General features: G+C 38.2%; 1 protein-coding gene across 2 annotated transcripts in view; it reads left to right on the top strand.

Annotated features, from left to right (window-relative positions):
* Nucleotides 1-15,533, top strand: part of KITLG (KIT ligand) — a 55,110-nt gene that overhangs the window by 15,616 nt on the left and 23,961 nt on the right. For both annotated transcript variants that reach the window (XM_055712337.1, XM_055712336.1), the window contains exon 2: nucleotides 10,828-10,941. In XM_055712337.1, the coding sequence (XP_055568312.1) occupies nucleotides 10,828-10,941 (114 nt within the window). The remainder of the gene's footprint in view (nucleotides 1-10,827; nucleotides 10,942-15,533) is intronic.

Raw genomic sequence — 15,533 nt, 5'->3', positions numbered from 1 at the left:
TTATACTAAGTCAAGGACTTTTCAGTTTCTTACAGCAAGAGGGCTGGAGGGGCACAGAAATTGGGAGGGGACACAGCCAGAACAGCTGACACAAACTGGCCAAATGGATATTCCATACCATATGACATCATATTTAATATATAAACTTGGGGGGAAGCTGGCTGGTGGCTGCTGCTGCTCAGGAACTGGCAGGGCAGCGGTTGGCAAGTGGTGGGTAATTACATTGTGCATCTCTTATTTTGTATATTCTAATTATTATCATTATTTTCATCCTTTTCTGGCCCATTAAACTGTCTTTATCTTATACCATGAGTTTTCTCACTTTTACTCATGCAATTCTGTCCCCCATCCCACAGCGGGTGGAGAGATGGGGGGCGGGAGTGAGCAAGCAGCTCTGTGAGACTTAGTTGCCAGCTGAGGTTAAACCATGACACTCTTCAAAATACAAAATCACTTTCCTCACCAACATTTTACATAAGGAAAATACGTGGAACAACATAATTTGAAAAGTTATCAACTGAGGTTTTGGGGGATCAGAGTGAAATCTCAGTTCTGGTGCATTGAAATTTCATGTTCAAGCCTTTTTAAGCTGATGCAATTGCTATTGTCTGGGATATATCCAGAGAAACAGCTTTTGTGAGAGCAAATTGGGAATATCTTTTATGTCAGCTGTTATTTATCAATGGAAGGAACTGCTCTGACTAATGAGGAGCCATCCCATTCAAAAGTTGCATGACTTAAAGTCTTGATTTTAAGTTGTGAGCTCTTCGCTTCAAAAGCAACCACCTAGCTGGATACTGCATCCATTGTAACAGCTGCAACAATGCTCACTGAGAGGTAGGGTAATCCTCTATTTACATTTGCTGGAGAGGAGAACCTGTGTAACTAAGGTACTATAGAGGATAAATAAATACAATTTGTAATCTGAGAGGAGGTAAGAGAAAGGGAATGCTTTGTTTCTTTTCCATGAGTTTTTGGGGGTTTATGTTGTTTCTATGTCATGAAGCACTGGGAGTCAGATAGGCTTTTTAATTAGGCATAATGAAGACTCAGACAGGAGGCTTGATCTCCATAAATACATCAAGAGAACAAACCAGAAAGATGGGAGTATATCTACATAAGCAAATGAGCAGTGTTGCCATGAGAGTACATTGATATAAACTGCTATCAGTACACTTAGGCTGGACAGTACAAGAAGACTTCTAACCATCAGAACAGTGAAGATCTGTAATAATTTCCCAAGACTCCCCTTGAACCCTGTGTTCTGTTTTGGGCCCCTCACTACAAGAAAGACATTGAGGTGTTGGAGCGTGTCCGGAGATGGGCAACAAAGCTGGTGAAGGCTCTGGAGATCAAGTCTTATGAGTAGCGGCGGAGGGAACTGGGGTTGTTTAGCTTTGAGAAAAAGGCTGAAGAGGGGCCTTCTCACTCTCTGCAGCTACCTGAAAGGAGATTGTATCTAGGCGGGTGTCAGTCTCTTCTACCAGGCAGCAAATCATAGGACAAGAGGAAATGGCCTCAAGTTGTGTCAGGGAAGGTTTAGATTTGATACAAGGAAAAACTTTTTCACCAAAAGGGTTGTCAAGTACTGGACCAGGCTGCCCAGGGAAGTGGTTAGAGGTGCCACCCTGGAGGTATTCGGAAGACGTGTAGACGTGGCACTTAGGGGTGGCTTAGTGGTGGACTTGGCAGCGTTAGATTTACTGTTGGACTTGATGATCTTAAGGATCCTTTCCAACTTAAATGATTCAACAATTATTCCCTCCATTCCCATTTATTACTTCCATTCCCACTTCTCCACTCTTTCTATTTGGTTTTATCCAGTCTCGTTACAAACGTAAGCTGTCTGTGACTTCAGAAGAGTGGGATATAACAGAACTGTTATATGGAGCCTACCTATTCCAGGGGTTACCTGAAGCCCACAGTGACTTTGAAAGCTGATACTTGCTGTGGAATAGGGCAAATAACGTCAGTCAAGAGATTTATGCTCCAGAAACACCGGTGTTTTGCCTGTTGAGGAGGACTGCCTAGATCCATCCCTGTATGATGGAATTTAGGTTATTGATATAATTTGCCTTAGTAGTAGATGATGCCACAGCTTTTCTGGGTGGACTGCAGAGTACCACATTTGCCTGATGTTGGTCATGAGATATTCACAATGGCAGAGGGACTGAGGAAAGCTGCTGAAGCTCAATCCCATGATCTTTATCATGATGCAAACCATATCGTTTATCCAATGTCTATTTTTCACCTCATCCTGGGTGCTTTTGTAAATCACCGATGCAGACAGCAGCTGTGAAAACTCAGGAAATTAATAGTCTCACAGTATATAGTACAATACCGATGTAAAAAAATATCCTTCAGCACCGTTAAAGCTTCTGCTGGTGTTGGCATATCCAAGAGATCCAAACAGTGTTCTTTAATCACATCTAAGCTTGTAATTGTAAGGATGTAATACAATAAAGGTAGGTGGATGAAACACACTTAATCTCGACTGTACTGGCATCTAGTTTTAGTCTGTGTTCAGCAATTATCCTTTTGTAATTAAATCTCTCATATCGAGCAGGTCAGAAAAAAATAGTTCTGAATATATATCCCTATAAAGATAAAGGACCTATCAGGGATGTTATCAAAGAAATTCAGAGTTCAGACAGAACAGTGTTTTTCTTGAGGACTTGTCTTTGGTTTAAGACCAAATTGACCAGTCTGTGATTTATATTACAAAAATCATCCTCTGCTTGTACAAGAAAGTATAAAAGGATTGACAAGAAAAAAGAAAAGAAAAAAGTCTAAAAATCTATTAATTTGGTGTAAGAATATTTTTTCCTGATGTTCTCTTTCCAGAGGGTCAAGCAAGAACTGAAAAATCTTCAGATTTATGATACAGTTTACTTTCTAGCAAAGTTTATGTGCACAAAAGAGTAAGAATACACTTAGCCTGTTTTACTTCACACTACAAATGAATTACTAGGGAGGACAGAGACATTTCATCATGTACATGAGTTTCATTTTATGGCAAGTAGCAAAATAGCTGACGTTTTCGCTGTTCCTGATTAATTATTATTATTATTATTAAATTTTATCAGTGCAATAGTTCTCCCAACCCAAATTCCATGTACTTTGTAGTAGATGGCAAGAATTAAAGATCCAGTACAGAATTTCTGTAGCAACTCTTACTCTGTTTCCTTTACTGGTGCTTGAAGGTCTAAGATTAAAAAAGTGTGGCTCTATATACATTTTCATTATAATTCAGAGGAATATTCAACACAGTAGCTTTTTTTTTTTTTTGCACAAACTTGGCAAACAAGCAAGACATCTGAAACAGATCTTTAAAAATAATCTTTAATTAAGTATTTTACTTAAGAGAATGTCTTTTCATTCCCTGAAGAAGTCAGATCATCCACCTCCATACAGTGTGAGAATCTTGTCCTCCATGGCAAGATAATCTGCCTTCCCCTTTCAATTACTTAAAAATGCCTTTGGATTTATGCTAGAAAACTCTTTTGTAAGTTCCCAGGAGGGGGTGTGGGGGGGGGGGAAAAAAAAAAAAAAAAAGAGAACTTACTTCCTCTTTGGAGTTTGTGGGAGGTTTTGTTGAGTCAACTGTAGTCTAGTCTTCTGCGTATTTCCATTTTTATTGTGTAGGTATTTTAGATCTCAGTGTCTCTGTTAGCAGAACAACTAAATATTGGTCTTTGTCACTCTGGAGTGGGATAGAAAAATGTAAAATTGCAGTGCCAATTCTGGATGATTGTAATGGAACTTTACAAGGAGGGGAAAAAATATCTCCTGCCAGTACAGATATCCTAAGAAGACAGTGCTAAGTGCAGGACCTCTGAAGGTCCTTGTTACCTCTGTTTATGACTGAACAGGAAGTTTTCTTTCAAAATATGTGGGGTTTTTATTTTTAACCTTTCTTCCAATTGAAATGTTTCTGTCCATAAAACTCCTGGTTCTTTGCAGAAGCAGAATGCCCCCTGATGAGTGGTTATCAGTAAATATTCATTTGGATGCCATTAACACAAGTTCCAGAGGCAACATCCATATATAATTACCTGTCTCTTGGTAACTTCACTTCCCAGCGTTTGGGAACTGAACAAACTGGCTGTCATCCAGGACAGATTTAGGATGCATGGAAACTGCCTGAATCCCTGATTGTCAAGTGAGATTAGAGTGGACAAAATTTATTATGGATCAGATAACATTTTTAAGAAGCCAAAGCCAAGATTTTTAGAACAGCCAAATATTATACATTGGTATCCTTACAGGGATGGAAAAAAAGACAATTCACACATTAAATCCACTTTTTTGTAGTTTACTGAATGTAACTACAAAGTACCTGCATTACATTGAGTTGCAAGGCAATCTCTATATCAATTTGCACTACTTCTTGCTTATCATGTTCATTGTGGTTCCAGCTGAAACATGCAAACGAAACACAGCAGGAGTTTGGTTAGACCTTACCAAGTGCAACAATAGCACATTGGCTGGAGCAGACTGCTGCTTCTGTATCTGTCAAGGAGAGCTGGAAGGGGTAGAGGATGATAGCAGTTGGCCTGAGGGTGCATGAAATGAAGTTGGCATATAGTCTAAGCAGCTTCTTAGTTTTCCCAAGAGCCGGATGGTGGGAAAGAATAGTATGATTCATCATTTTCTCAGCACAGTAAGACCATGTATCTCAAACTTTTCTGCCTCAGGAAAAAGATGTGCACAACTCGGCAGAACTAGAGAGTGTTTTTTCCTTCCAGCTGAAGAAAAAGTAGTGAAGAAAACATAGTTCTGCATTAGCATTTAACAGGTTTGGGACTATTTCTATCCACTGACCTGAACAGAGTTATTTCTGATTGATTAACAGCATACCTTAGAAGGAAACATGGTCTATAAGCATCAGGATACAGCACAATTGGCTTTTCATTTGCACACGTGGCTTCTGGAGTCCAGCAAGTACTGTTTTAGCATTCTGCCACCAAACGGACAATTAGCTGAAAAATCCTGTTCCTGTAAGTTGTCATTAGTCATTCCAGAAGTCCCCCATGGGAAAGCAAGCAAGTGTGCAAAGGTTAGGGGGGAGAGGTTTTAGGGTTGGGATCATCATGGAAAGGCAAATACAGAATTGTCACAAAAATATCAAACAGCTGTTGAAAGCAGCTTGCATGTTGAACTCATTTGAATGTAAGGGGCAATGGCACCTTTCCCTGCTTATGTTTGTAACAATAACTCAGCAATTTCCTTCCCCTTTACCCCAAGAAGTACCCTTGTATTATATATTTTAGATATTATATGCAGAACTGGGTAGAAGAGTATTCTGCATTTTGTAAATATCTGAATACATGTTCAAATAATTCATGTCTAAAGCACTCCAAATTTTAATCTGTAAGTGACCAGCATTTCTGTAGTCTTTGTTTAAATCAGAATCCAAATAAATCACTCTGATACTCCCTGACTAATTTTGTTTACTTTTATCATCCTTCTCCCTACTACTCATCATTGTTAAAAAAAAAAAAGAAGAATAGTACCAGTCACTAGAAAAGTATGCATCTGCTTTTTGTAATCATAACAAAGCATGTAGGGTGTGATCCAGAGACTTTATGTGTTTCTCCCTGGCAGGGTGACTCACTGAACTGGAGTTAGACTCCATTTTGTTCAATGGACTGCCAAAAGGTTGTTCAGGAAAACTCACATGACGACTGGGGAGCTTCCCAGAAGTTAGGGTGCCCAGATGGAGGAGCATGTGCAAGAGGAGGATACACATAAATGTTCTGATGCCTGTGCAGTGAGCATGTTGGGGTATTTTTCCTCTACATAGTGGCTCGCCAGTGTAAAATGCATAGATGTTCTGCAAAATAAGGGTCAGGAATACCAGTGTACCCCCATTTCGTCTCTTCTGGCCAGGAAGCCATCATAGATGGGAAAGTACCTCTGGTGATAATTACAAGGTTGATGTCAGAGGAACAGATCCCAAGTCCCATGAGTTGGAATTACCTTGGTTAGAGGAAATTTAACCCCTGTCTGTCACTTGTTGACGAACACCCTAGCTGATAGGCTGTTGTATTTAGTGAGACTGGTGCTAGTCTTTTGAAGGACAGTGATGGGTGTACACTGGACTTAATGCTCCCACTACGTGTTATTCAGGGTTCACACAGTGGTTCCTCCAGCTACAATGAAGTTATTTCCTGAGAGCATGTAGGGACCTTTCCATTTCCAAATGTGCTTGCCAAAATACTTCACTGCTTCCAGAACTAGGTGGTCATGGGTGGGTGACTTTTCTTCCAAACTTGACTCAAAAATTTTTTGGAACTTGAGCAATATTTAGCATTTGAGCAGTATTTAGGCACAGCCATGTGGAATACTAAAGTTAGTGCTGTCATTTGCATGGGTGAAGGTATCACTAAATACCATGAAAATGGGAATTGGATTACATTCTGTATAAATGGTCTTTCATTTTAAGATTTTTCTATGCTGACGTAGGTTTTTTAATTGGCTAAAGACAATTCTTCCATGATTTTAATAATCTAGTTAGTTATTTAGCTGTGATAGAGATAATTAGACATATGAAAGAATTATTGTGCTTTTATGCTTCTCAAGGCTTTGTGGTTCAAAAAAATAATGCAAGAAATATCTTTTGTTGATACTTTTGTTTTCTTGAATCTTCTTACAAAAGACTTTTTAAAGCTTAAGTATGAACATTAAGTTAGCTATCCATGACTGTCCAGCTAATGTTGTCTATGGCAGAAGTCCACAAGCTGTGCCTCAGCAAAGCAGCATGCAAACACTGCCTGAGGAGCCAATATTGAGAGATGTTCCTATGCCAGCATTAGCAGAAGTGAAAGACAGATTTGGGAAGTCTGGCCCAGGGTGAATATTGTTCCACATTGCCAGGTAGCTCTGCTGCAGCCATGGCTTGGTTGTGGTTAATTGGATGATTTTCTCAAGAAACTGGGCTGAAAAGTTCCGTGGCTAACATGATTTGGATACAAGAAGTTTTGTAATGGAGAACTCATTCATCTGTGTAGTTACTATCTCTCCCTATGCTTGATGGCTGTTTGTGTTTTATTATTTGCCTTCCCCCACCCCCGGATAATTTCTCCCCACTTATGATTAGAATTCTTATCAGTACAATCTAGGTATTTGGAAATGTCCAGACTTTCCAATATTTGGCTTCTTTAGCAATGTGGTATTCCCCTTGCTGCTTTCCATTTGAGGAATTAGCTGCACATTAACAAACATGATAGAGTATCTTTGATAGCATACTGTGAAAAAGATGCTAAAGCATTCATTCAGCAGCCTTTGTCAACACTCCAGATCGTGAAGAACATAAATGAAAAAGTTGTTGATTTACAACTGAGAGGGTGGCCTTGAGCACATTGGATTGCTAGCTAAGCCTCTAAAATGGCGATAACTGAAATTATAGATGGTGGTTTATAAGCAATAGTAAGAATCATTTGCACAATGATTAAAAGTGTATCATTGAAATCTTTAATTTGAATTGTCCTTTCCAGTTTAGTGATTATTTTTTTTCTCCCTTTCACAAAAGCAACTTAAATATTCATTATTTAAGAGACTTCAGAATATAAACCCAATTGAATAATTTCTGAGGCAAAAATAGGAAGCAGTCCTTGGCTATACAGGTCTGCCATATATCTTCAATTTAATGCTAGTAGATGGTATGTGAATAAATCCTGTGGCCAGCTTTGAAAATCCCGTTTTAGCTTTGAAGTAATTATATATGGAAATTTGTTACGAGTGCTGTGTGGGTTTTGTTTATGCTTAGTAAAGTGTAAAACTGGAATCTCTATTTATGAAGCTGTTGTTTAAGTTTCCCTTTTGTTCTGTCCTTGATTTAATTCAGTCTATTCGAGTTTTGCTCAAACAGCAGGTTTGGTCATTAATAAATAACACAAAAATAGCTTAGCTCTTTGATCTATACAGTCTTTATGTACAATGTGCCTGTAGGCTTGTGTGATATAAATATTTTGTAAGTGCAAATAATTAAAAGATTTTGGATAATAGGCATGTTGAAGCTAGCAGTATTTTAAAGATTTTCACTTCCTGTTGGATCACACAAGGAACAAATAAGCAAGAAAACCCTCACATAATTTCAAAATTTACAAATCATTTGTTTTTAATAGCAGTTATAAAACTTACTATCCTTTTAAATACTATTATTTACATAGGAAAAAGTCTAATCTTACTGATTTGCATAATTATAAAATGTGTAGTGATGTTAAGCTTCATATATGGGTTCTCTTTAGATCCAGACGTATGAAAACTGACAAGATGCATCAGAGTTCTGGTTTTATTTGGAATGTGCTTCTGCTTTTATTAATATTTACTCGGCTGGTTTGGCAAAAAAGTATTTCCAGTTAAACAGTTTTGTAACTTTTTGGATGACTAGAGTATTAGGTTAAACATTATCCTATTGACTGTGACACAAGTAGGAGAACAAATCCCATCTTCCTTTACATACTAGTCAATATTGAGGAACCCAATGAAGAAACCAGTGGTTTCTGGTGTGGACTCCATCTCCAAAGGACATGTCAGGGAAATGTCCCTGAACCCCAATGAGTGTAATTGCTAGTATACTGTTTAACTTTGAGGTTAGAATTTTTTAATTTTTTTTTAGTTCTTGAAAGCAGTATAATTAGTCCATTTTGGAGCTCATTGTCAACTTCTTGCCTTTTTTATAACAATTTTGTTTCAAAAATTGCAGTGGAGAAGTAGTCTGTTAACTTGAGGTCCCCTTTGATTTCCTTTGGAGCTTAAGTTAGGAGAGGGAGATGTTTTTCTGATCACTTAAAGCTAGTTCTTAAATAACTTTGAACTCTTATACACTGCAAGAAGCTCTCAAAGGTGCTTTCAGAGACCAGCAGCATCTTTGTTGCATCTCCCCAGAGCTTCATATATTTGTAACTGCAAAGCTTTTTGTAGCATAATATACAGAGGTTTTATAAGTACCTAATGTCAAGTTAAGTACTTATTCTCTGTTCTTCACACAGATAATAAATTATTCTCAATAATTATTTGTACAAATATTAAATCAAAAGTATTTCTAAATGCTGGTTATGTTGAATCAAGAGGCATTCTCAGAAGATGTGCTGCACCTTGGATATGTACTTAGAATATTTTTGATTTCTTTTTGTGTTAGTCTACCCATCATCACGATCCTGTACTGTCAGACACCACAGTTTAGGGAAAGTCAAGTGCAGGCGCCACTGAATCAGGCAGTCCTGGCTTGTCCCATCTGTAATGGGACATTTCTGCTGTCTCAGAAAGCTGGTCTGCCTGAAAAATAGCACAGAAAAAAAAAATGGAGTTTATCTGCCTGGTACAGCTGACTGAACCGTCTCACCAGTGCCAGTGCAAGAGGCAGGGGAAGGAGGCTTTCAGCAGCAGCACACACAGGTTTTACATGAATGAGTCAGGAAGACATATTCTAAGAAAGCAAATGAGCAGTTTTACTTGAAATGTAAGCTACATACAAGATTTAAGAAACAGGAGATACGAGAGAGGTTTACTTGTCATTTAACAGCTCTAGGTAGAGTGCCCAGCATTGTTCTGTCATGTTTATGTAGCTCCCAAGTGTTCTTTTTCATCATGCTTTCTTAGCCCCTCTAGGTTACTATAATGATACTTAATCTTTTAAATCTGTGATTTTTCTCTCTCTGCTTTCCTAGAGAGCTTCGTCTATGTTGTTTGATTTGCTTTGGTCTTAAATTGAAAGGTTGGATATCTTTTGAAGGCAAGGCTGGAGACAGGAGCACTCTACCTGTCACAGGGGAACAGACGGGGCTGAGATGCATCTTGATTTGTGCAAACGCAAATTCTGATCTCAGTCCCGCCCTCGTGGAGGCTCAGGAGCCTGCACAGGCAAATTCCATACTTGCACTAAATGTACATTGTCATCGGCTCTTGCTGACAGTCAGCTGGCACAAGAAGCTTCACAACCCAAGGCAACTTTTGATTATCCATAACTTAAATGCTTTAACATTCTGGAAATAAAGATCTGCAGCTCAAACTTGGCACAGGGCTCTGTGGGAAACCAGTGAAGCACAAGGAACACAGAAGGCAAGGAAGTTCAGCCAAGGAGACACCCAGGTGCATCACAGCTAGTTATGTGGTGCTTTTCTGGCTGAGTCTCACAAGCCTGTGTGAGTACATTGCATTGCTGTTCCTAATGGGATTTAGGATAGGACTGTAGTGCCAAAGCCAGGCTGCTGCTCCTGAGAGGCCAGAGCAGATCACTTAGAGAAAATGTATTTTATTGCTGCTTGAGATCTCAGTGTTTGGGCAGAGTCCAGTTGTGGTTTTGCGTGCCGTTTAAGTACCCGAATTTAATGGCTGTGATTATGAAGTCTCTCCTTTTATTTTGCTGTGGTCTGGTATCATTTTGTTCCTTACCAGCCATTACCACATTGGAGGCACAGGTTTATCACAATTTTGTATCACAAATATCACAGGTGAATTACACGTATGTACTTAGCTTTATGTTGATAGTTAAGAATATTGCAGTTTGTCTCTTTCTTGTTGGTATCTGTAAACTTTGCAGAAAGTCACCTAAGCAGTATCCTGCACAAATAATCTGATGGCTCAATACCAGGCTTTTCATTATTACCCTAAAGGTACTCGCTTCCAGAAAAGATCAATTAAGTGCATTTGTGTGAATCCCTGCTGTGGAGATTATACTATAGTGGTATGAGTATGTCCTCATGAAAGATGAAGAGTATTGCTGCCCATAGAATTCATATATGAAAAACATTACTACATTAGACGTTGCTTACTTGGGGTTTCTTGTTTCTTTTTTTATCTTTTATTTTTTTTACTAAATAGACTTGGATTATCACCTGCTTTTGTCTTCAACTACTCCTACTTAATCCGCTTGTCAAAGCCCAGAATTCCTGCGGGAATCCAGTGACAGATGATGTGAATGACATTGAAAAATTGGTAAGTAGCTTTTATTTAAAATTATTCTTTATGTTAAACAATAATCAGTGGCTAATGGCACTTACATTTTTAAGCAAATTTTGCAAATCTGTATTAGAACCAGGGGAATAATTAAATAAAGAAATTAAAAAAATCCTTCAACATCTTTCATTTGAATAAAACAAAAACCTTTGTTGCAAAGACTGGGGAATAGTTTCAGAGTTCATTGAAGAGATGATCTTCTTGACCAAGCTAGAGTGTATGTACATAAATGTTTTCCTCCCTCCAGCTTCCATAAAAGCTCTCGAAAGTCTTGATTTCCTCAAACATTGTCTGGGATCAGATCGCTTCCCATGCAGATGAAAGATTATTGTCTTTTGTGTTACCAGTTTGCATGGAGCAGACTGGCAACAAACACAACTGAAATGAACCATAAGTCTTTACCTTAGGCTTATGGGAAACCTGTGCTATATATAAAAATAGTGTGATACTAGACATCATTGTAGCAATCCAGGCAATAATAATTGAACAGCTTTTACAGTCTTTAGGTAGGAGTGGGCTAACGCTCATTATGTTTCTCTCTCTACTTGCTGTACCTAGAAGTTTGTCTGAAGGACTCTTGGCTTCATATGAGAACTGAATTCATTTAAGTACATTTTAGCTGTTACTTCATTACACACTACATTAACTTGAAAAACTGCATCTTCTTGTGTGCAGTCAGTTGGTATTTAACTCCACTGAAGTCAGTGGTTATGCTAACTTGCAGTAGTGAAGGACCTAACACCAAAGGTTTTAAGAAATAATATATACTGAACACTTAACAAACATACCTTCATTTAAGTATTGAATTCAGCTGAAGATTTTGGCTTCATTACTGAAAAATGGCTGCAATACTAGCATTAATATTATTAAACACTTAATTTGGATACCCTTGCATTTGCTGCCAGTGCAGTGTTCTCCACTTGTTTTCATAGGCATTGTTATATACATTGGCACATGGTTTAAATCTCTGGGGGTGCTCTATACTTAAGTACTTAGTGCTTCACATTAGTCCCTTTAGGCAGAATCCTGAAGTATTAGCATGTTTATTCAAGATAATATTTCATCTCTTGAAAGAGTATTAAGTTTTGATTTAAACCTGTTGAAAGCATGACAGAGCAACAGAACTCCTATAATTCCTATGAGTGCTGTTGAAACTGTCTAGCACAAGGTTAGCAGTAGCTATATGTCAAATATGTATCCTCAGAAAAACTGTTTTAACTTTCCCTTTATTACAATTTAAACTTCAAGAATGTATAAATACCTGTTACAAAACTTTTCATGCGGCTTGAGCAATCACACTTTGCTTTTGAGATAAATTATGAAAGAAACCTATTATCATAAAAATTAAGTTATTCTTTAATTTGGCTGTGACTTCACATACTATGTTCCTACATCTTCCTCCAGACTAGTCTGGCAGCTGCTGTTCTTGCACATATATTCCTGCAGTACTGTGTTTCCATACCCCCACCCTCCTCCACATCTCCTCTTAGTTCTCCACATGCAGCATCGTTGCTAGTTCCCTCCCATGCCCCATAAGCATGATGCCTACCTGAGCAATGTTTTGAGCGCTTGCTGGATTTATATCCCCTTTTGCTTGGGCTGCTGGCTGGGCAGGAAGGGCTTTGTGTGGCAGCTGTTCTAGTGTATGTACAGAAGAAAACCTCTGGCAACTGTCCAGGTTGCACTGCACCTTGCTGCGGCCAAACCTAAGCAGAGTGGGGTAGAGCTGAGCTCCTCCAGACAGTCCTCGGTGAGGATGCTGTATGGTCCTTCTCCTGACTTACACCTATACTTTTCACATTTCTCTACCAGATGCAAAATTTGGGTGAAGTTAACTAGCATGTTCAAAGATATTTTGGGTTGGAGGAATAACAGAGAGATGCAGAAAAGACAAAGCACAGACACCTGGATTCTCTCTGTTTTGAGCTGTGCATCTGAGAATGTTCTGGCGAAAGTCTGTATCCCTGTTTTGTCTGTCTGTGTTAATATTTGTGGAAATAATTTCTATAAAGCCACTTGAGGACTGAAAGGATAACATGGAAATAAGTTTATTACCTTAAACTTAGTATAAGAACCCTTGGTTTCAATTAAACAAACTATATTGCAAGCTGGCCATTCTCTTTTGAAATGCTACACTATGACAACTTGACATTGAGAACAAAATGAAAAAAATATATATTATTAGGCTTAAATTACTTTAAAAACAAAATACCATTAGCTGACCGTGTGAATATGAGAAGGGAGAAATTCACAGAGAATACTGACTGATCACATTACTTTGCTAAAAGGTATGATTTGTTTATGCTATATGGACTCCAGCATGACGTTGCTTAAAAATATAGCTCAGGAGACCCTACAACTCTTACAAATTACTACAAAAGTTTTTGTACCACTTCTGCTTTTTGGAAACATAATATACTCATTGAATTATGCAATGATATTCTGATTGCTTACAGCTTCAAAATTAGACGTAGCACCCATAGGTGGTTGGATTCTTTATTGATCCTGTTGGCCTTTAAAAGTTTTATTTCTCCTCTAATCCAAAGAGTTTGTGCCAGTAGGACATAATGTCTGTATTAAATGTCCTCCCTTTTCACAGTGAGAACAAACTGTAGCACCAAGGATTTCACAGAAGCCACTGTTATGTGTACAGTTATTGCTCATTGTGGTGTTATCCACAAGCTCTATCACACTTGCTCAGAGTGGTATGACAGTTATTTTAAAGGCTTTATTCTTGACCATGCTGTCATGTTCTTTAAGCCCTTTTGTCCACAGTCATGAGGATAGTCCTGTATCTGTGTGCGATAAACTAGCCACTCAACAGTAGTACACAAGTCCCATCATTTAGCTTAGGATATTGACCTCTCTTCACAAATGCTCAGCCATCAGCTTAGATTCAATATTGCCTGAATCCTCCACTGAGGCAGATTATGATCTCTTCATTTCCCCCAATTGTTGGTCTTCCCTGGGCCTTTTCTCCTCACTGTAAAGGTATATCACCTTTCCCCCCCAGCCATTCAGGTCTATAACAAAGGTGTCCATTTTGGCTCTTGACACTTTACAGACCCTTGTAAGTTCACTTCTAAAACCTCCATGTTTTTTTCCTGTGATAACAGGAAAAAATTATTTTGTAGCTCTCTGTCCATACATATTCACTTTTCTTCCAAATCCTTGGTGAATAAAAATCCAATCTACAGAAATGTCTTTTTCTGGCTTCGACTTCTATAATTTTCCATTCTGTCTATTTGCTGCTCTGACCCTGTGTATCTACTTATTTCCTGCAAGCTGTTCCTCCTTTTATTTTTTATTATCAACAGCAAGCTTCTTGGTTTTGTCTTCAAAGACACCATTAACATTGCCTGTGATATCCTAACACATGCTGAGTTTGCTCTCTTGTCCTAGCTTCTTCTCATTATTTCCTTGGTATCTGTTACACTGTCTATGGCTGCAGGAAGGATGCTCTTTGATGAACTCCAGACAGATTGTCATGCTCTTCCTATCTCATGCTAAATTTTCTTTGTAGTGTGAATCCACGTCTCTTTCCTACTCTGTTCTTCCCTACCTCTACTGCAGTTCACCTACAGCTTGCAAAACAGTGCCACAATTCCCTAGCAAACTCTTTTGCCTGTAGCTTGATACAACCTAGCCTGCATTTATTTGGTTCAGGGCTTCTTGTTCCAAGTACTGTAATCACCTATATCACTGGTAGAAACCCCCTGAGCATGGTTGTGGTTGTCATCTGCTCGACTATATTGTATTCTAGGAATATGAGAATGTGCCTCCCTCAACACTTTCTGTGAATACAGACCAGGGATGTCTACTAAGCCTAAAAGCTATTGGAGAATAAATAAAGCATGCTGTGCAGTGCCTGAAAATGTGGGTCATTTGCCTAGTCAACTTTGTGCTGAGTAATAAATTGAGGACAGGTGTACGGTGTAACTCTTTTCAGTGGTGTTCATCTGGATCTTCACTAGCATCATACTAGACACGTACCGGAAGCTAGAAGTGGAAGAAAAGTTTCAGTAAGGTTTCTGAGCATTAATTAACCTAAGAGAAAACCAGACTGGTATCTGTTATACAAAAATTACTTGTATTTTCTGTAAGATTAAATTTATTCAAATCTTTATAACATAAGTTTTCATATGAAGTAAAATTATTTTAAGACACAAAGAACAATTGAACAATTGTATTATGTTTGTTTTTTAATTGTGAGAACTTTAAAAGAGCATAAATTCATACCTATAGGGAACAAAAGTATTTAGAGAGTATTAATTCTGCATTACTAATCACTTGAACTCCTGCTTGTTTTTTAATGAAGATGTCTGGAGGGGAACACATTACTTGATGAACAAATGTTCCGTATTATGAAACTGTAATTGCAGCACCTGTCAATAAAGCCTGTCCCCATTGTTCTTTTCAGCACAGTAAGTCAGCAGAAAGCTGCATTGCTGTAATTGTGATTCTGATTTTGCATAAGGATTAGGACTCTCTTGTATATATGTTTGTTAAATATGAACAGCAAACCTACATATAAGTATAATTTTTACTGCACAGCTCAGTATGTAAAGAAT

Source organism: Falco cherrug, chromosome 5 (assembly GCF_023634085.1).
Source record: "Falco cherrug isolate bFalChe1 chromosome 5, bFalChe1.pri, whole genome shotgun sequence".
Taxonomy (NCBI): domain Eukaryota; kingdom Metazoa; phylum Chordata; class Aves; order Falconiformes; family Falconidae; genus Falco; species Falco cherrug.
The sequence above is the reverse complement of the archived record's forward strand: the minus strand, read 5'-3'. Positions and strand labels throughout refer to the sequence as shown.